This window comes from Malus domestica, chromosome 10 (assembly GCF_042453785.1).
Source record: "Malus domestica chromosome 10, GDT2T_hap1".
Lineage (NCBI taxonomy): Eukaryota > Viridiplantae > Streptophyta > Magnoliopsida > Rosales > Rosaceae > Malus > Malus domestica.
The window spans coordinates 1,832,964-1,853,669 of record NC_091670.1 but is presented as its reverse complement, the minus strand read 5'-3'; the positions used below and the strand labels follow the sequence as shown (position 1 = coordinate 1,853,669).

General features: G+C 37.8%; 1 protein-coding gene across 1 annotated transcript; it reads left to right on the top strand.

The window, feature by feature from the left end:
* The first annotated feature begins 2 nt into the window (after nucleotides 1-2).
* Nucleotides 3-18,806, top strand: LOC114827344 (alcohol dehydrogenase-like). Its single transcript, XM_029109084.2, has 9 exons — nucleotides 3-169; nucleotides 265-401; nucleotides 632-687; nucleotides 2,189-2,514; nucleotides 2,614-2,696; nucleotides 2,784-2,859; nucleotides 2,956-3,113; nucleotides 18,457-18,618; nucleotides 18,690-18,806. The coding sequence occupies exons 1-9, from the start codon at nucleotides 133-135 to the stop codon at nucleotides 18,804-18,806; spliced, it is 1,152 nt and encodes a 383-aa protein (XP_028964917.1). The 5' UTR covers nucleotides 3-132.
* Nucleotides 18,807-20,706: the final 1,900 nt, after the last annotated feature.

Here is a 20,706-nt window from a genome sequence, read left to right as displayed (position 1 = left end):
TTATCCATATGAAAATATCCACACGTTGACTTTACTTCTCACCACGCCAAAAAATTAAACACTTCAAACTGTTGTTACAAAGAGCTTTAAGAGTCTCAGTTTCATCAAGTTTTTATTGGATTCAAAGCAAGAATGTATGATACTGCTGGTCAGGTCATACGCTGCAGAGGTAAATTTCCTTTTTGTTTCTGAGATTGTTTATTAAGTAAATTTCTTAATTAATTTTTGGTTTATTAATTCTATTATTATTTCTGGTTTGTGTAGCTGCTGTAGCTTGGGAAGCAGGGAAGCCACTGGTGGTTGAAGAAGTTGAGGTGGCACCCCCACAAGCAAATGAAGTTCGCTTGAAGATCCTTTTTACCTCTTTGTGCCACACTGATGTCTACTTCTGGGAAGCCAAGGTATGAAATTGTTTTGAGAAATTCGTTAGAATAATTGTTTCTGAATTTCAATTATTGAACTGATCAAAATCAAATATCGACAATATAACAAAAACTGATCATTTCAGTAATTTGGATTTGAAAAATGGTCCATTGCTCTTTTTTGTCTAACTCTAAGCATATTTCATTTTATTGATTCAAGATTCACATATTTACAACACCTAATCTAAAATGGATTTTCTATATTGCAGGGACAAAACCCTTTATTTCCCAGAATTTATGGTCATGAGCAAGGAAGAAAATATTGGTAATATCGGAAATATCGGTAGTTCGAAAACACGGAAATATCGATGGAAATATCGGGATAATATCGATATCGATAAAAATTACATGGAAACCAAGGAAATTGTAAGAAAAACTTGGAAATTTTTATTGAAACTTTGCAGAATGTTTATTTAGTCAATTATCTATTAGTTTATCACAAAAAATTGGAAGGAAATGCATTGCATGATGGATTTAACATTATCAAGTTGATTATATAGCGAGCTGACAAACATTGTGAGTGTAGAAAATATGTAGTAATTAATTAAAGAAGTCTAAACACACCATAATCATTTATATATAATGAATTAGTACAATATTTTACACTTTATACATTGTACGGTAAGATACATGAGTGACTTAGTACCACATAGAGTTCCTATGAGGTTCAAATTTTTCACTATCGTCATCATCTCTATGTGTAGAGTAAGTGTATTGTGAAAAGTAGTCAGCAACCATGGCAATGGTTTTCAAGAACCAAAACCCAAAAGTCAATAGGAAACCGAATACTTCGGTATTTTTCGGGATTACCAAACAAATGGGATTTGGAAACCAATCCCATATCGAAAATTTCGGTATTTTTCAAGATGGGATTCCCAAACTTCAGGATGGTTTTGGTTTGGGATTTTTCGGTTTGGGATTTTCGGGAATTTTTTCCAACCCTACCATGTAAGTCACCAAATAAAAAATAGAAAAATTAAAAATCACATGCCATTGACTAAGTAATTAATTGACACAATTTAAAATATAATACCACAAAAAATTTGGAATATGTGCAAATTTGTTTCTTGTAAAAAGAATTCAAAACAAAACCATATATATAAATATTTTGGCATATTATCGCAACAACATAAGTGATATGGTGGTTAAGGCGTTAAGGAGTTAAATGGGAGGGGTTCGAATCCCTCTAGTTTCAAAACTGAGACTTTTTAAACAATTTTAAGTTATTTTTGGATTTCATATCGCAATATTTAGATAATATCGCGATATTTTGACGAAAACTCATTGGATACCTAATAAAATATCGGTAACTAAAAAAAACGAAAATATCGGCGATATCATGAGGCAAGAGGGTATGTACATTTCTATCATCTTGTTACTAAATTAATAGAACATATAGGCAAACGATGTGCAACTGAATCATTGATCGTGAATTAAAATTTATGCGGATTGCTGGTTAATACTGAAAGAGAGTTAGGCACGCATAAGAGTATAAAGGACAAAAGAACTAATGATGCTCAACTCAGTTAAATCTGAGAGAGGTTGTGTGTTTGTATTTATAGGAATGAATTACATCAGAGAGTTACAAGTCAAACTGATTACAACCAACTAGTCTATATAAATCCCGAAATATAGGAGATAATACAAGAGTATATTCCCAACTCTTAGCAGCAGCATCTGTAGTGGAAGAGTCATAGCAAAGAACCAACTCTGTAGTGGAAGAGTCATAGCAAACAACCAACTTATGGTTTATCAAATACTTTTAGGATTGTGGAGAGTGTTGGTGAGGGCGTGACGGATCTGAAAGCTGGCGACCATGTCCTGCCGGTATTCATGGGGGAATGCAAGGACTGCGCTCACTGCAAATCAGAAGAGAGCAACATGTGTGACCTCCTCAGGATAAACACTGACAGGGGAGTGATGCTCGGTGATGGCAAATCAAGATTTTCAATCAAAGGGAAGCCTATCTTCCACTTTGTTGGGACATCCACCTTCAGTGAGTACACTGTTGTTCATGTTGGCTGCGTTGCCAAGATCAATCCCTCGGTGCCTCTAGACAAAGTCTGTCTCCTCAGTTGTGGAATCTCCACAGGTAAATTGTTTATTAGCATAGAGCCAAATTGTTCAAACAGATACGAGTTTTGTAACTGACATCATTTTCTTATGTATTTTTTGAATGTGTGTTGTTTAGGTCTCGGAGCTACTCTAAATGTTGCAAAACCGAAAAGGGGATCAACCGTGGCTGTTTTCGGATTGGGAGCTGTAGGCCTTGCAGTGAGTCTCTTAGTCACTTTCACATGCTTGCTCACTTGTATATGCATGATGAAACATGCTTGTCTAAGTCGATCCTCCTGTTTTTAGGCTGCCGAAGGAGCCAGGTTGTCTGGTGCTTCAAGAATTATCGGTGTTGATTTGAATTCGAGCAAATTTGAAGAAGGTAAAATACACAATTCTATAATCTCTCATTTATCTTTTGTTTTGCGTTGACAAATATTCTCGAGACCTCTCTCAATTTGAACTTGGTTGTTTGCAGCGAAAAAGTTTGGTGTGACGGAATTCGTGAACCCAAAAAAGCACAAAAAACCAGTTCAAGAGGTGATTGCTGATCTGACGAAAGGAGGAGTGGACAGAAGCATTGAATGTACAGGAAGTGTTGAAGCCATGATATCTGCATTTGAATGTGTCCATGATGTAATACTATAGCGTCTTCACTGCCTCCATTTTCTAAATTCTCTCTTTTCAAATTTCAACGTTATCTTATTATTAGGGTTAATCTCAGTTTACTACTTGAAGTTTCATGGTTTTCAACATTTAGTACATGAAGTTTTTTTCATCCCAGAGTGGTACCTAAAGTCATAATCTTGGGACACTTTCATACATTCGTTAAGGTTGCTGTTAAATCAATTGTTAACTGATGACATAGCGCTTACGTGGACAATGACTGGACGCCACGTGAATATTAAAAAAATTAAAAATTAAAAATTAATAAATAATAATAATAATAATTAAAAAATATTAAAAAAAAAGAATCCCTAAAACCAAGGTATTAAATATCGATATTATCGACGAAATATCGCCGATAATATCGTTATTTTTACATAGCGATATTTTCAACGTTTACACTTAATTATCGTAATAATATCGCGATAATATCGCGATATTAGCGATATTATCGCGATATTAGTCATAATATCGCCGAGGATCCTCCGTCGTCATCGCAACAGCAGCCGAAGAAGAAATGGGGGGGGGAGAACCAAAGAAGAAACAAGGAGAGACTGAGGGAGAAGGTGAGTTGCAGAGAAGAGATAGGGGGGAGAACCGAAGAAGAAACAAGGAGAGACTGAGGGAAAAGGATGGAGAAGGATCGATCGAGAGACTGAGGGTGGAGAGACTGAGGGAGAAGGATAGGCTCTGGGAAGGTGAGTTGCAGAGAAGAGATGGGGGGAGAACTGAAGAAGAAACAAGGAGAGACTGAGGGAGAAGGATAGACTGAGGGTGGAGAGACTGAGGGAGAAGGATAGACTGAGGGTCTGCGTGTGTGTGTGTGTGTTGCGTGTGTGAGAAAAAAGGTGTGTGTGTGTGTGTGAAAAAGACATTGACAAGACAAAAAGGTGGAGTGGTTTCATACTACCAAAGTTCAAAACCGTGTGGAGTGGTTTCATACTGCCAGTTTTACTATTTCTGAATCAAAATCTTCTACTTCCAAAAAAAATTGTTATTTATTATTTTATTATCAAATTGGATTATTATTTATTAATATTAGGTAATACTCATAACCAACCATTTCCCTACCCTTCATATCTCATTCCTGTTGGGATGGAATCGAGCGACTCATGGAAACAATCCGAGACTCAATCTTCAAATGATTTTGCTTATGGACAACGTCAACCAATCTCGGATCCATATGGGTGGCATGTTAATAATTACATGCAAAACTATTTTGGGGATTTATCATTTGATAACTACTCTTCACAATACACTCACTCTACACATAGAGATGATGAAGATAGTGAAAAATTTGAACCTCATAGGAACTCTATGTGGTACTAAGTCACTCATGTATCTTACCATGCAATGTATAAAGTGTCAAATATTGTACTAATTCATTATATATAAATGATTATGGTGTGTTTAGACTTCTTTCATTAATTACTACATATTTTCTACACTCACAATGTTTGTCAGCTCGCTATATAATCAACTTGATAATGTTAAATCCATCATGCAATGCATTTCCTTCCAATTTTTTGTGATAAACTAATAGATAATTGACTAAATAAACATCCTGCAAAGTTTCAATAAAAATTTCCAAGTTTTTCTTACAATTTCCGTGGTTTCTATGTAATTTTTATCGATATCGATATTATCCCGATATTTCCATCGATATTTCCGTGTTTTTGGACTACCGATATTTCCGATATTACCGATATTTAATACCTTGCCTAAAACATACCCTCCAATCCAATCCCATCATTTCAATCCCCAGCCACACTTACTGCAATCAACCCTCATCGCCAGCCACCCTCCAATCTAACCCTCATCACCTTCTTCTTCAATCATCGTCACTCTCCCTGCGACCGCAACTGCAACTATATTGCTCTCGACGTAAAACCACTGATCGTGATCGTACTTTGACAGCATCCTCACCAGATTCTTCACGAAGAACACCATGTTGTCATCGCCGAACACGAACCACCTCACATCCAGCTCGCCGCGATCAACGACCTCCTTAACCATGCATGCCACGCGGATCGTGGAACGAAGCCCTCCCTTGAAAGTGTACATAAAGCAAGAGGTATCATCGAAGACGACAATCGGAGTGACGAACTTCTCGTTGGAGGGGTCGATTGGTGATCGGATCATATTTATATATATTTTTACTTCGAATTCACTCGTCTTTTCTTAGTTAGTTCCTTATATTTTTGAGCTATTTACGTTATTTTTGTGTTTATAGGATCTGTTATGCAAAGAAAATAAAAATAGCACAAATGAGTTTTAAATAATAAATAGATAGAATATTGGTTTTGGATTTGTTACTTGAGTCTGCTAATTATATTTGAATTGTTATAATAATGGCTTCAGTTACTATGGTTGCATTTATGTTGGTATATTGTTTCACATTTATATTTGAGTAGGTGTGTAAATGTGTGCATGTATTTGAAGTAGATGAAAATCATGGTATTGTTTGTGGCTTTTGTGTAGATAAAATCCCTTATATTGAATCTGGCGAGTATGTGGCCTATAATAACGAAAAGGGAGCCGCCCTAGGCAGCGTGTCAGTGAGGGAGAGAAGCAGGAGTGGGGAGACAGTGGGAAGGTAGTGGAACAAAAAGAATGGCAGAAAATAAGAGGAAGTGGACAGAGTTAGGTGGGATAGAAGAAGAATAATGAGACGGGAGTGAGAGACCAGGAGGTCAGAGAGATGAGGGAAAGAAATAAAATAAAAGAAGAGTGGAAGACTGAGTGGAGAGTGGAGTGCACACTGACAGATAAAAAGAATAAAAGAGGACTGACGCGGGGGGATAAGAAAAAAAGGCGGAAAGGAAATTGGGGGGGGGGGGGAAGAGCTGCCTTTGGCAGCGTGGAGGTCAGGAAGAAGGTCAGGTAGGGAGAGAGAGAAGAGACTGACACGGACGCGGAAAGGAAAGCAGGGTAGGACAGGGAGATAGACACGGGGAGGTCAGCGAGAAGAAAAAGACGAAGGCTACCCTTGGCAGCGCAGAAATATAGGAGAAAGGAGCCTCGGTGCAGGTGCCTTGCGGTGCATGTAGCTGGCGGTGCAAAGACAAGAAACAAAGGCTGCTCTTGCAGCAGAGGACACGAGGTTGCTGCTTCCTCTCGGCATCTGGCAGCGTGAGCACTTGGAAAGGTTTGTGCAATGTGAAGGACTGAGAGAAACAAGAGCTGCCCCGTGGCAGCTGGTGGGAGCAAAACAGAAGCTCCAAAGCAAGGGAATGTTTTGGGTTGTCGTATGCAATCATCCAACCCAATAACTTGTGGAAAAACTGAGGGTTAATTAGTGCAATTCACGGTTAATTTGGGGCGTTGAGATTTACAATTTATTGAAAGAACAACTGAAAATCAATTTAGGTTGCATATGTGTCATGTGTGGAGAAGAACCCTCTAGCTAATCCGTCACTTATCATTTCACCTTAATTTCATGTTTTTGTCAATTCTGTAATTTATTTAAGTTTAATTTACTTTTCATCAAAACCAAACCCCCCATTATTAAATTATATTATTTAGTTAGTTTTCATTGTTGTTAGTCTTTTAATTCAATTTTCGTCCATTTCAATTCCTAGTGTTTAATTTGATTGTTTTCATTATTTTGAGTCATTCTAAGTGTGTTTCGAGTTATTAGAGTTTTTAGCCTAGTTTTGTGTCCTTGAGTCTTGTTTAATATTTTTAAATTAATTTAGAATAGATTAGCAATCCCTCCTAATCCCCGGCCTAGAACGATACCCTACTTACATCTATACTACAATTGTCAAAAGAGGGTTTAATTTGTGTGTCAAGTAATTTTCACACCAAATGTTTTGCGCCGTTGCCGGGGATTAGCAACTTTGCTAATCCCTTTATTTTTGTTTTTGTTTATGTTTATATTGGTGTTTGTGTATTTTACTTTTGATATTTGATTTATTTTTCTTTCTTTGATTTTAGGTACAAATGGAGCAAGACATGGCAATTGCGACCATTCAAGCTCAATTGGCACAGCTCACTGCTCAATTGACTCATAATGCCGAACGGACCACAATGCCAAGTGTCCCTACACTTGATGTGCCCTATGGGCAAGGATATCAAAGTCCTCAATTTTCTGCCAATGAAGATGCTTGGGGTTATCAAGGCTATGATCAACCAAGCAGCAACATGTTTTCCAACGCTTACAATTCGGCTTGGAGAGATCATTCAAATTATATGTGGGGGGAACCTCAACAATTCCAACAAGAGGGATATTGGCAGCAAGAGGAGGATTTCTATTCAAAACCTATGCAATATGCTCAATCAAACTCAGGTTCGTCAATAAATTATAATCAAATTCTTAATGAATTAAATTCTTTGGTGCAGGGCTCACAAAATCAAGACAAGAAGTTGGATAAATTGAAGAGTCAAATGGGAGAGATTATGGAATTCATGGTACAAATTCAAGAGCAAAGTGAACTCTCCAGCCCAACTGTTGAAAATTTGAAGGAAGATTTTGAAATCCACGATGCTATCACTTTGGAAGGTGACATGAAGGATGAAGCAGTCCTAGAACTATCCAAACACAGCCTGAACATGGATGAATTGCTGCTGCAAGCAGAAGAGGAGGAGGACGACCTGGGCAGTTTAGAAGAATTCTTGCTGCAAGCTCCTCAAATCCCTATGTCATCCAACTCAGGTGAGGAAGTTTTAAATCCACTTCATTCTAACATTATTCCACCAAATGTCATTTTTCCTTGTAGGTTTTTTATTCCAAATATCAAAGAGAGTGAAAAAGACATTGTGGAAGCTCTTCCAAAGGTGCAAAGTGATATCCCAATTCTTGGTGCACCAAAACAAGTTCCCGATGGTATTGAAACGTTCAAAGAACCTTGCACACCAAGAAAAGGGATTCAAGAGAATGAAGTGGTTGAAGCATATCAAGAATACATCCAAGAGGCTGTGCATGAGACAATCAAGCCCAAAGCAGTTGAGTTTGATGACACGGGACAAGCCACAACCATCATAGTAAACCTGGCCAAGTTCAAAGTCCCGGAAATGTTCAAAAATGTGGTGTTTGTCATTGAGTTTGTGTCGGAAAAAGAAAGTAAGCCATCTTCTCCAATTTTAATTTTAATTTATACTAACATGTTTCTGATTTTGATGATTCAGGCACCCACTCTTGAATTTAAACCATTGCCGAATCATTTCAAGTATCACCTCCCATTAAAAGATAAATTCCATGCTTTGGAGCCGAGGGGAATTTAAAGGAAAGATTCGTCCCGCTAAAGACGTTAAATCAAGCGCTTCTTGGGAGGCAACCCAAGCATTCAACGAAGGGAGACTTTGGAATCGCTAACCAAATCAGATTTGAATTCTTACACCCTTATCTTTACCGCTTTCATTTTGTTTTGTTTAGTTAGTTGTGTTATTTGGTTGATTTCTGTGAGTTTTTGTTATTTAGTTTAAGTGTGGGGGCAGGTTAAACAAAGTCTTTTTACATTAATTTACATATTTAATAAAATAAAATAAAATAATAAAATAATAAAATAAAATAAAATAAAAACACTTAAAAAAAAAACACTTAAAAAAAAAATAAATAAATAAAAAAAAACATAAAAGTAAAAATATTTTACAATGATGTGTAAACTAATAGCATTCATTGGTCAGGTGATGCTTCAGTAGTCGGCGGAGCTTCAGCAGTCGGCGGGGCCACGGAAGGAGGAGGTATCGGAGGTTGATCAGTTGGAGCTTCACTACGCGGTGCCGCCCCAGAAGACGAAGGAAGATGCGGTTGGAACAAACCCACAAACCTTCGGTGATCAAGTAAAATCTGACCATCATTTTCCTGCAGCTGGTCAATTTTCCTCTTCATGTTTGTGGCATAATTGTGTGCAAGCTTGTGCAATTGTTTATTTTCATGCTTGAGTCCTCTAATCTCCTCTTTGAGACTCTGTATTTCAGCCACCAATGATTCAACGTGACGGGTTCGAGCAAATAGGCGTTGGGCCATGTTGGACACAGAACCCGCACACTGCACGCTAAGAGCCAGAGACTCCTTAACCGCCAATTCATCAGACCGTCTAGCGAGCAATCTGTTATCTCTGGGGGTGACAAGGTTCCGGGCCACCACCGCAGCGGTCATGGCATTTTTCATCACCGAATCCCCCACGGTAAGGGGACCGGTAGGGGATATGAAGGATGGGCGCCATATGTTGTCTGGTGAAGGCGGAGCTGCCTCTTCACCAATGTTCAAGTCAAAACGACGATCGGAAGGGCCAGACATTTTTTAGAGGTGGTGAAGAAAGAAGAGAGTCGGACTGATTAAGATTTTGGAAGTGCAAGAAGAGAGTGTTTACAGGAGAGAGCTCAAGTGTGTTGTGGAACAAAATTAACGCCTCTATAAAAAGAAGAAATCAAAGAGGCGCTCCTCAGAGAAGCGTCATCTCGCAAATCGAAGAGTCGGGGCTCCTTTCTCAAACGCCTGATTCTTTTCTCAAAAGAGGAGTTTCCTTTCTCAAAAGCCGGATTCTTTTCTCAAAAGAGGCGTTTCATTTCTTAAAGGCTGGGCTTGCTCAGAAACCACGAGCCGAACCCCGGATTTCAAAAGATCAATTTGTCCAGACGTGTCGTCACTTGTCACACGCAAATTGCTTTGCGAAAATCTCGGGCAGTTTGTCGAAGCACCAATTCAGAAATCGAAGAGGGAAATTCAACAGTCAAAGACACGCTAGCTTTCTCAAAAGCTGGGCTTCAACCCACGGGCAAATCTTCTTTTCCAGATTTATCCGCACGTGTCACATGCTACCTCTACAATCGACGATGCTCAGAGCTCGAAGCGCCGATTCCAGATATCAATGAGGAATCTTCTTTGCGAAAATTACGGGCATCTTTGTCAGAAAGCGCGTAATTAGTACTATTCATCCATCCACCGGCTGCCGACAATGAGTGAGGGAATAGTTCCGGTTGTGAAGAAAAGTCCCATAAGTATCTACCTTCGCCTTCCACAGCAAAGGCACACCCTCTCAGCACTTCTTCATCTCCGAGAATGCATTCCCAAAGAACCCTCTCAAGTCACTCTGTATTTCTCATTCCCTGGGATACCCCTGCAAACAACCCATCCAGAGCAAAAGTATTTCATATCATGAAGGTTGAAAGCAAGAGTATCTCATATCATGCTTTCTCCCTGTCCTTTTCCTTGTCTTTGTTTTACGACAAGGAGAAAGAGAGCAATCAGCCAGCATTTGGTATCAATCTTCCGATCTGGAGCCAACTGCCTGGAACCCCTTCCTGATTGCTTACCTAGCCTTGCTCTCGAGTACTCATCTTCATCATTTTATGCTTTCTCTTCGTCTACCACATCTGCCTGGGGGACAGTAAGGGAAGTGAAAATGATACCTCGAAGCATGTGGAGACAATTCAGCTAGGGACAAGGAGAAAGAGAGCAAGAGGTGGGCACTTGGAAAGATTGAAGAAAGAAACAGACCAACACCTCTCCCTCGTGCCTGCCCGCCATGCAGAGGAAACAAGCAGAGAAGAATGCAGCTCGTACAATCAACCCAGCACAAGGAGTCCGAGCTGAAGAACTAGAGAAGCTGCCACATCTGCTTGGAGAACAAATAAGGAACTGCAACATCACCAAAGAGCAAAGCTTCGCCGTACAATATTATCAAATCATCACTTGCAAGTAATAAGCTAAGTGTCACCCCGTTCAAGAGGAAAGCTGTGGAAAGTCAACAAGCACGACCAATGATCACTTATTAGTTCTATTCATTGTCTTTTATCGTGATTTTCAATTTTTCATTTGCAAATTTTTTTTTTTTTTTTTTTTTTTTTACATTTTCTTGCGTTACTTAACTGAATGATTTCTTTTCTTTGCAGGAACTTTTGGTTCTTTCCACCCTTGAAGTTGATTGCAGAATTTTAGCTTGGGGGGGTCATCGCTTGGTTTTACTGCAAATTAGGGAAGTTTTCAGTCCAATTGTTTTATTTTGTTTCTTATTATTTATTTATTTTATTTTTATTTGCATTATAGTGTTTTCTGACATTGGGGACAATGTCCAGTTTAAGTTTGGGGGTAAAGAGTATAAAAAATGACCAAATTGAAATTTTTTTGTACCTTCAACTACAAACTGGTTTCATTTGTTTCTGTGTTGTTGCTTTTTGTTTTCTTAATTAGTTTTGTTTTCTTTAAAAATAAAAAAATAATAATAATAATAATAAAAATAAAAAATAAAAAAAAAATCGGAAAATTTAAAAATCCAAAAATATTGTCTTGTTTCCCTTATTGTTTTGAATTAGATTTTTGTTAGTTTCCCAACCCAATGATATAATTAGATCAAATTTGAACCATGATCATCAAGAACTTAGTTAACATGTGTTTTGTGAAATTCCTAATTCTCTTGTTAGTTTTGTACATGTTTGATCATCTTTGAAAAACCAAATGCACATAGCCTTGTTGGTGTGAAACTAAAGCATGACTTAAAGCTTCATATGTGAATTTAGTGACCATATACATCCTATGTGAGTTCTTTGAGCCTATTGAAAGTGTGTGCATTTTTCATACACTCCTATTCTTTCATGTGTGATGAACTTATGTGAGATACATCTCTAGAACTTGCGTAACGATCTTTCGAAATGTTTGTCATTGATTGCATGAACTTGGAAATGATAGAGGCATTAGGTTTACCACCATGGCCCAAATAACCATGTTTCCCAAAGAAAAATGATATCATTAGATTGCCAATTTGAGCCGTGTATGTTGAGCCTTTTATTTCTTATCACCAGATATGTCTACCCTTATACCTGAAACATTTTTCCTTACCCTTTCCAAGCAAGCTAGTGAGCAATGCGAGAATGTCTTATGAGAAACGTTTGTGAAGTATTTTGAAGGTGTTTGGCAAAAGAATAAGTGTGGGGGTATTTCATGTTTGTATTTAGTTATGTGTTAAAAAAAAAAAAAAAAAAAAAAAAGAAGATTGTATACAAAGAAAATAAAAAGTTTTTAAAGTTTCAGTTTAAGAGTGTGGTTGGAGATGTCAGAAGAATCGTTGGAGAGCTTGAGTTCTTGTAAATCTAAAGAAAAGAATTACTTGCAATGTAGCTTGGAATTTGTGTTTTCCTATTCTTTCGTTTCAATAACCCTATCCCTAAGCCTCATTACATCCAATAAAAGTCCTCTTGATTTAAGTTTTGCAATTATGACTGTGGAGAAGTGATCTTTATGCAAGCTTATGGTAGAAATTTCACATTTGTTTCTTTGAGCGAAACACATTAAAACTAAACACATGTGTGATTGAGTGCATATCCCGTGAGAAAGTCGCTAGTTTGCATATGATGATTTTAAAAATAAAAACTTGAAATTACATTAGCATGGCTATCTCACACACTACACTTCAAGGATGATTTAAAGATTACTGCAAATATTTGAATAAGGAAGATAAACTTGGATTAACTTGTTTGGTGCTAGCTATGGTTCTTGATGATTTGTGTTCTCAAATGAAATTCTATGAGGGTCACATAGGGGGAAACTAATGTTTTTCATGTTAGTACTTTTTCATGTTTCCTTTGTTTTGCTCGAGGACTAGCAAAAGTTAAGTGTGGGGGTATTTGATCGGATCATATTTATATATATTTTTACTTCGAATTCACTCGTCTTTTCTTAGTTAGTTCCTTATATTTTTGAGCTATTTACGTTATTTTTGTGTTTATAGGATCTGTTATGCAAAGAAAATAAAAATAGCACAAATGAGTTTTAAATAATAAATAGATAGAATATTGGTTTTGGATTTGTTACTTGAGTCTGCTAATTATATTTGAATTGTTATAATAATGGCTTCAGTTACTATGGTTGCATTTATGTTGGTATATTGTTTCACATTTATATTTGAGTAGGTGTGTAAATGTGTGCATGTATTTGAAGTAGATGAAAATCATGGTATTGTTTGTGGCTTTTGTGTAGATAAAATCCCTTATATTGAATCTGGCGAGTATGTGGCCTATAATAACGAAAAGGGAGCCGCCCTAGGCAGCGTGTCAGTGAGGGAGAGAAGCAGGAGTGGGGAGACAGTGGGAAGGTAGTGGAACAAAAAGAATGGCAGAAAATAAGAGGAAGTGGACAGAGTTAGGTGGGATAGAAGAAGAATAATGAGACGGGAGTGAGAGACCAGGAGGTCAGAGAGATGAGGGAAAGAAATAAAATAAAAGAAGAGTGGAAGACTGAGTGGAGAGTGGAGTGCACACTGACAGATAAAAAGAATAAAAGAGGACTGAAGCGGGGGGATAAGAAAAAAAGGCGGAAAGGAAATTGGGGGGGGGGGGGAAGAGCTGCCTTTGGCAGCGTGGAGGTCAGGAAGAAGGTCAGGTAGGGAGAGAGAGAAGAGACTGACACGGACGCGGAAAGGAAAGCAGGGTAGGACAGGGAGATAGACACGGGGAGGTCAGCGAGAAGAAAAAGACGAAGGCTGCCCTTGGCAGCGCAGAAATATAGGAGAAAGGAGCCTCGGTGCAGGTGCCTTGCGGTGCATGTAGCTGGCGGTGCAAAGACAAGAAACAAAGGCTGCTCTTGCAGCAGAGGACACGAGGTTGCTGCTTCCTCTCGGCATCTGGCAGCGTGAGCACTTGGAAAGGTTTGTGCAATGTGAAGGACTGAGAGAAACAAGAGCTGCCCCGTGGCAGCTGGTGGGAGCAAAACAGAAGCTCCAAAGCAAGGGAATGTTTTGGGTTGTCGTATGCAATCATCCAACCCAATAACTTGTGGAAAAACTGAGGGTTAATTAGTGCAATTCACGGTTAATTTGGGGCGTTGAGATTTACAATTTATTGAAAGAACAACTGAAAATCAATTTAGGTTGCATATGTGTCATGTGTGGAGAAGAACCCTCTAGCTAATCCGTCACTTATCATTTCACCTTAATTTCATGTTTTTGTCAATTCTGTAATTTATTTAAGTTTAATTTACTTTTCATCAAAACCAAACCCCCCATTATTAAATTATATTATTTAGTTAGTTTTCATTGTTGTTAGTCTTTTAATTCAATTTTCGTCCATTTCAATTCCTAGTGTTTAATTTGATTGTTTTCATTATTTTGAGTCATTCTAAGTGTGTTTCGAGTTATTAGAGTTTTTAGCCTAGTTTTGTGTCCTTGAGTCTTGTTTAATATTTTTAAATTAATTTAGAATAGATTAGCAATCCCTCCTAATCCCCGGCCTAGAACGATACCCTACTTACATCTATACTACAATTGTCAAAAGAGGGTTTAATTTGTGTGTCAAGTAATTTTCACACCAATTGGTGCACGATCGAGAAACGTGAAGGCGCTGGTAGAGGTGGAGGAGCAGCAGAGGCGGAGGTAGGGCTCACGGCAGGACCAGGAGAGGGAGGAGAAGGTGATGGCGAAGACAAAGTGGCGGTGCGTGGTGGGGAGGAAGTGTAGCGGAAGAGAAGGGCTAGCGGCTCGTGGAGGAAGAGGAAGTAGAGGTTGAGGAAAACGGAAGGAATAAGGGCTGGTTTGGTATTGTTGTGCTTTGAAAAAAAGTTGATTCTGCTACGCCGTGAGAATAAGCAGCTGTGAAATAAAGCAGCAGAGTGTTTGGTAAACTTATTTGTAAAAGTGCTTTTGGAAAGAAAAAAAAAAGCAGTATGATAGTGTTTGGTAAACTTTTATGTAAAACAACTGTGAATGTGTGAAATGATTAAAAAGGGTATAATACTAGATGTGCTATTAATTTAATTTTCTTAACAAATAAAGGTGAATTACTAAATATACTTTATTTTAAAAGAAAAATATTTATAAACTTTATCTTAAATATTAGGGAACTTTAACGAAAAGCTCCTGGTACTGTTCACTTTAACGAAAAACCATATTTTTACACTAAAAAGTCAATCCTGGTACTATTCACTTTACCCTTTATTTTGTCCTTATCATTAAAACTCAAAGTTTTCAAGCCATTTTTATTAGTTTTCCTTAAATATTAATTAGTATGACAGACTACTTCAATTGAAATATTTTAGGCTGGATAGCTAGGATTCATTAGTACAATATTGTTAATGTACTTGAAAGTAGTCTAATTAGATGCATTCATCAAACTTGCCGCTATTCTATTTCTTAATGCCTCTATCTCATATGATCCTTCAACTTGATAATTTTGGTTTTCTTCATCATCATCATCACTACTATCGCTCTCTTCACAAAAGTCCCTGGGGTCATCAAAATGACGATCACGTTCAGAATTAGGGGTGGGCAAACGGGTACGGGAAGCGCGGGTCGGGGCCGGTACGGGCCGGTTCCTATTTTAAAAAAAGAGAAACGAGGCGAGCTTTTGAGATTTTCGATTCGGGCCGGTTCCTGGAGCATAAAAACCGCGGGTACCCAGACCGGCCCGTTTGTAATTGAAATGGACGGACCAGATTGATGAATAAGCTACTATCTCTAATATGAACCGTTAGTTTTATTTTTACCCTAGGTTATCTATCTCTCTCGTCTCGACTCTCACTCTCACTCTTAGACTCTCAGTCCCTCAACAACTCGACTCTCTTCCCTCGACTCCAATCGTCATCCTCCTCACAGTGCTCACCAACCGTTGATTTTCCTCAGCGAACACAACGACACCACCCATTATCCTCCTCGATAACATCCCAGAGAACTCAGGCCATCACCCCCGCCTTCGATTCTCTCCTCTTTGACAGCAACCCCCGCCGTCGCGACTGCCATCACCCCATCCATCACCGTCGTTGAGGACACTGGTACCAACCATCATTCCTCTAAAATTTAGGTAATTTTGAATTAGGGTTTTGTTATTGATTTGAATTTCGGGTATAGGGATTTAAGGGTTTTAAAATTGGAATTTGGGATTTTAGGGTTTTCGAACTAGGTTACTATAGTTAACTTTGCAATAGATTGCTGATTGAATTGATAATTTTGCAGCAATTTGGCAAGCTTTGATGCCTTCTAACTTCTAAGTTCTTAAGGAAATTAAATACTAGATAGTGTGAGTCTATACATTTCTTATTCCTTTTGAGTTGAGTTGGATGCAAAAACTAGTCAAAATCTTGGCCTACATCAGCATCACAATCATTTTTCATGGAGCTTTGGAGCCCCACTCTGAGTTTGACAATATTTATAGATATTTATTCATATTTGCGATTTTTTCCCCTTTTAATTTCATATTATTATTATTATTATTATTATTATTATTATTATTATTATTATTATTATTATTATTATTATTATTCTGTATGCTAGGCTTAGTGGCAAAGACAGTGATCAATATCGATCTAGGGTTCATGATCCTATAAAAGCAGAGCTAAAAAAAATCAAACACAAAAACGAGCTCAGGCTGTAATGTTCAGACTGTGTGACCACTACTGAAGAAATGAAAACTATGGATTGGAAACCGTGTTTTTGCTCTCGGGAAACACTTTCACAGTTTCACCTATGAAGTATAAACTTTAACATGCTTATGTAATGTTTTGAAAAATAGGGATATTGATAAAGATATAGTTTGTAGTTTTTGGGGTTAATGTGGTTCCAGAAGTTTGTCTACATAAAGGAAAGATATTATTCTCATTAATAATACCTCGATTTCCTAAATAGCATTTATCATACAGTTTTATTGTAAATTTCCCAAATGGTCAAGAGTAACTCATACATTTTTATCGTTTTTGTCTTGCAGTTGTCTGGATAAATGCAGTCTGTGCATAATGGTGAATTTTGGATGATGTTAATCTATGAACTTGTTATTTTGGATGATGTAATATTGTTATTTTGGATGTATTGTTAATCTATGAACTCGTTTCTCTCTTGGACGATGTAATATTGTTATTTTTGATGTATTGTTAATTTATGAACTTGGATGTTGGACTTTGAATTTAGATTGGATGTGAATAATGGTGAATTTGTGCAAAATATGCATAAATGCACTATGTGACTCTGTGCAGTTGCAATCTGTGCAAATCTGTGCAGTTTGCAATCTGTGCAAATTTTATTATTATAAAAAAAAAAAAGGGACCAGTGGACCCTGCTCGAACCGGCCCGTTTCAACTGGGCTGGGTAAGGTCCGGTTCCTATATTAGAAAATGTAATCCCCGGCCCGTTTCCTTTGAACCCAGGTCTGATCTGGTCCCTTCAAAATTGGGCTCGGCCCGGCCCATGCCCACCCTTATTCAGAATACCTCTGTATGTAGTTATGAAGAGTCATTGTAGCAATGACAAGCTTCACTTGCTTATTGATCGGGTAATTAGGCATACCCCTGTCTCTGCCTTGAAGTTAGCTCTAATATTTGCCTATCCATCTTTGTTAAAGTGAGTGCTCAGACGATGTCCGGCCTCAACCTCCTTGATGCATACATCACAAAATATAGATATATTGTGGGCATTCCATGTAGCTGTAGGATTTGACGAAGATGCCCCATTCTTTGTCATCGATACCAACTAGTGATTTGTATATATATATATATATATATATCTATTAAAACAAGAACAAATAATATTGTAATATAACCAAGAAATAACTAATCAAAGCATTATGTACACGAAAGCAGGAATGAGCATACGTAGTACATGGAAGCATACACAGTACACATGGAGCCACCTCATGCTTGGCCATAACGCAACTAATCAAATAAACCTGTGATTGAAATCACATGGAGCATAATGTTCCAAATTCCAGATTATTGCAAGAAGTAACCAACTCAGTAACCAACAAGGAATTTTAGATTCACCCAAATCATAAGTCTGCAATCTAAGCAAATTAAGGCTGTTAAATTGAGAATCTGACATGGATGAATAAAGGGTATTTGAACAATACCCTTGAGAAGCCAAGTATCTTTTTTCAATTGTTCCCTCCCCTACATCTCTTATCATTTGCCCTACTTTTGTCTACTAAGAAACTTTGAAAAAAAAGTTGGTTTGAGGTGTTTACCAAACACCAAAAACTCTCCCAACTTTTTTTCATACTAGCTTTTTCTAAAACCACCTCAACCCTAACAGGAGGGCTTTGAAGCAGGCGAGGGTTAAGGTTCTAGGCATTACGGACGGGAGGGAGAGAGAGAGAGAGGTATCGGTATCTTTTAGGATTTTTTTTTAATAAATATTTTATTATTATTATTATTATTTTAAATATCCACGTGGCTCCCGGTCATTGTCTACGTGGGTGCCACATCATCAGTTAACGGTTGATTTAACAGCAACCTTAACGGATGTATGAAAGTGTCCCAAGATTATAACTTTAGGTACCACTTTGGGATGAAAAAAAACTTTATGTACTAAATGTTGAAAACCATGAAACTCAGTAAACTGATATTAACTCTTATTATTAACAAGTAATCACATAATTAAACTGCTATTAATTTCAGGGTTGGGGTGTTGCTGTTCTTGTGGGAGTCCCACACAAAGAAGCCGTCTTCAAGATGCATCTGGTTAACTTTCTAACTGAGAGGACTCTCAAGGGTACATTCTACGGAAACTACAAGCCTCGAACGGACATTCCCTCTGTTGTGGAGAAGTACATGAACAAGGTAAAAGGCTGATTTCGATTCCTGTTTTCCCAAATTTTAAGTGAACACTCAATAATTAAATAATGTTGCAGGAACTGGAGCTAGAGAAATCCATCACCCACGAAGTCCCGTTCTCAGAAATCAACAAGGCTTTTGAGTACATGCTTAAAGGGGAAAGTCTACGTTGCCTAAACCACATGGAGGAATGAAAACTGAAAAAACTTCATCTTTTGATGTTCTGTGTTCTTGACTTGTAAGGATTGCAAAGTTATACCGGAAGAGAGCTTGGCTAATCAACATCGCTTGTTGGTGATGGATGTACATATCACAAGAGAGAAAAAAGAACAAGACTTTGAAGTGCCCAAGGACTAGATGGTGGAATCTAAAAGGAGAAAAACAAGTCATTTTCAAAGAGAAAGTAATCACCCAATGCATGTGGGATAGAGAGGGGTGAAAGTTCTAGGATGGGTACTAGTTAAACCTAGACAGGGGTGAACAGGTTCCAACTTAAAAAAAAATCCAATTCAAATTTAATTTAATTTCCACATTCACAACACATATCAAATTATCTTACACATATGCAGTTAAAACATTAAATAAAATGTGCACACATGATGTAGGATTTAACGAGGCAAAATCCACAATTGGGAAAATCCTCGAGCTTTCAAGCCAGGACAAACACTAAGAGAAATAAATACAAAAAGGACTTACAAAACTTATCTTGCTAGACACTCAACTAGAAGGCAATTTTGTCTCCGCGCCTTTGCTACTCGATCTATCTTTAGCCTTCGAGTGGAAGTGGCACGACACTAACGTGATCGCCAATCAATTGTAAACTATTGAAGAATGTTGATGAAGATAGTTATGCAGAAAGAGAGAAGAATGAGAAGAGAAGATCGAGAGTTTAGAGAGAGAAGAGAATTTCATAAATGTATTATCCTTCTTGTTAGTTACAAATGATAGTTACAAAGTTTACATAGTTTGCATTGGTAGCTTACACTCTAAGCTACACTATAACAAACTTTAACTAACTCTTTAATCTCTTGACACATGTCTAATTCACAGCCATAGGATCTTAATACTCCTAACATCCCCCCTCAAGCTCAGGAGCAGAGAAATTGAGCCTAAGATTGGCACAATGAGTCCGGAAAATAGGTTCAGAAAGCCCTTTGGTAAGTATATCTGCAAACTGCTCAGTTGAAGACACAAAGTGCACCTGTAGTTGCTGTGTTGCTACCCGTTCTCAAACAAAATGGACATCAACCTCAATGTGTTTTGTTCGTTAATGTTGAATGGGATTGCAAGTCAAGGCTATCGCAGACAGATTGTCACAAAAAAGAAGGGGTTTCTCAATAATTGGAATATGTAGAAAATGCAGCAGAGACTTGATCCAATCCAGTTCAGCAGCTGTAGTAGATAATGCCCGATATTCAGCCTCCGTTGATGATCTAGATATGGTGTTTTGTTTCTTGGACATCCATGAAATAGGATTAGAACCCAAGAACACCACCATTCCAGTAGTTGACCTTCGATCATTAGGGTCTCCAACCTAATCTGCATCACTATATGCAGTTATATCAAGAAGGCCTCTGACATATTGAATACCACATCCTCGAGTAGCCTTTAAGTACCGGAGGATCCTTTTTACAGCCACAAAAAGTGATTCCATTAGTCTTTGCATAAATCGACAGACTTGATGCACTGCAAAAGCAATGTATGGTCTAGTAAATGTCAAGTATTGTAGGGCACCAACCAAGCTCTTGTACAATGAAGGATTATTGTACGGCTTTCCATCATTTATGAGCAGTCTATTGTATGGCAAACATGAAGTAACACAAGGTTTGGATAATAGCATATCAGACTTAGTTAAGAGATCAGTAACATACTTATCTTGGGAAAGAAACAAGCCATCCTTATTCTGCACAATTTGAATCCTCAGAAAGTAGTGAAGTGGTCCCAAATCTTTTATTTCAAACTCCTTAGCAAGGGATTGAATAACTTCAGTGATAGTTTGTGTAGCACTCCCTGTGATGATTATGTCATCAACATATAAAAGCAAGATCACCACAGAATTATCAATAGTTTTCACAATTAATGATGAATCTGCAT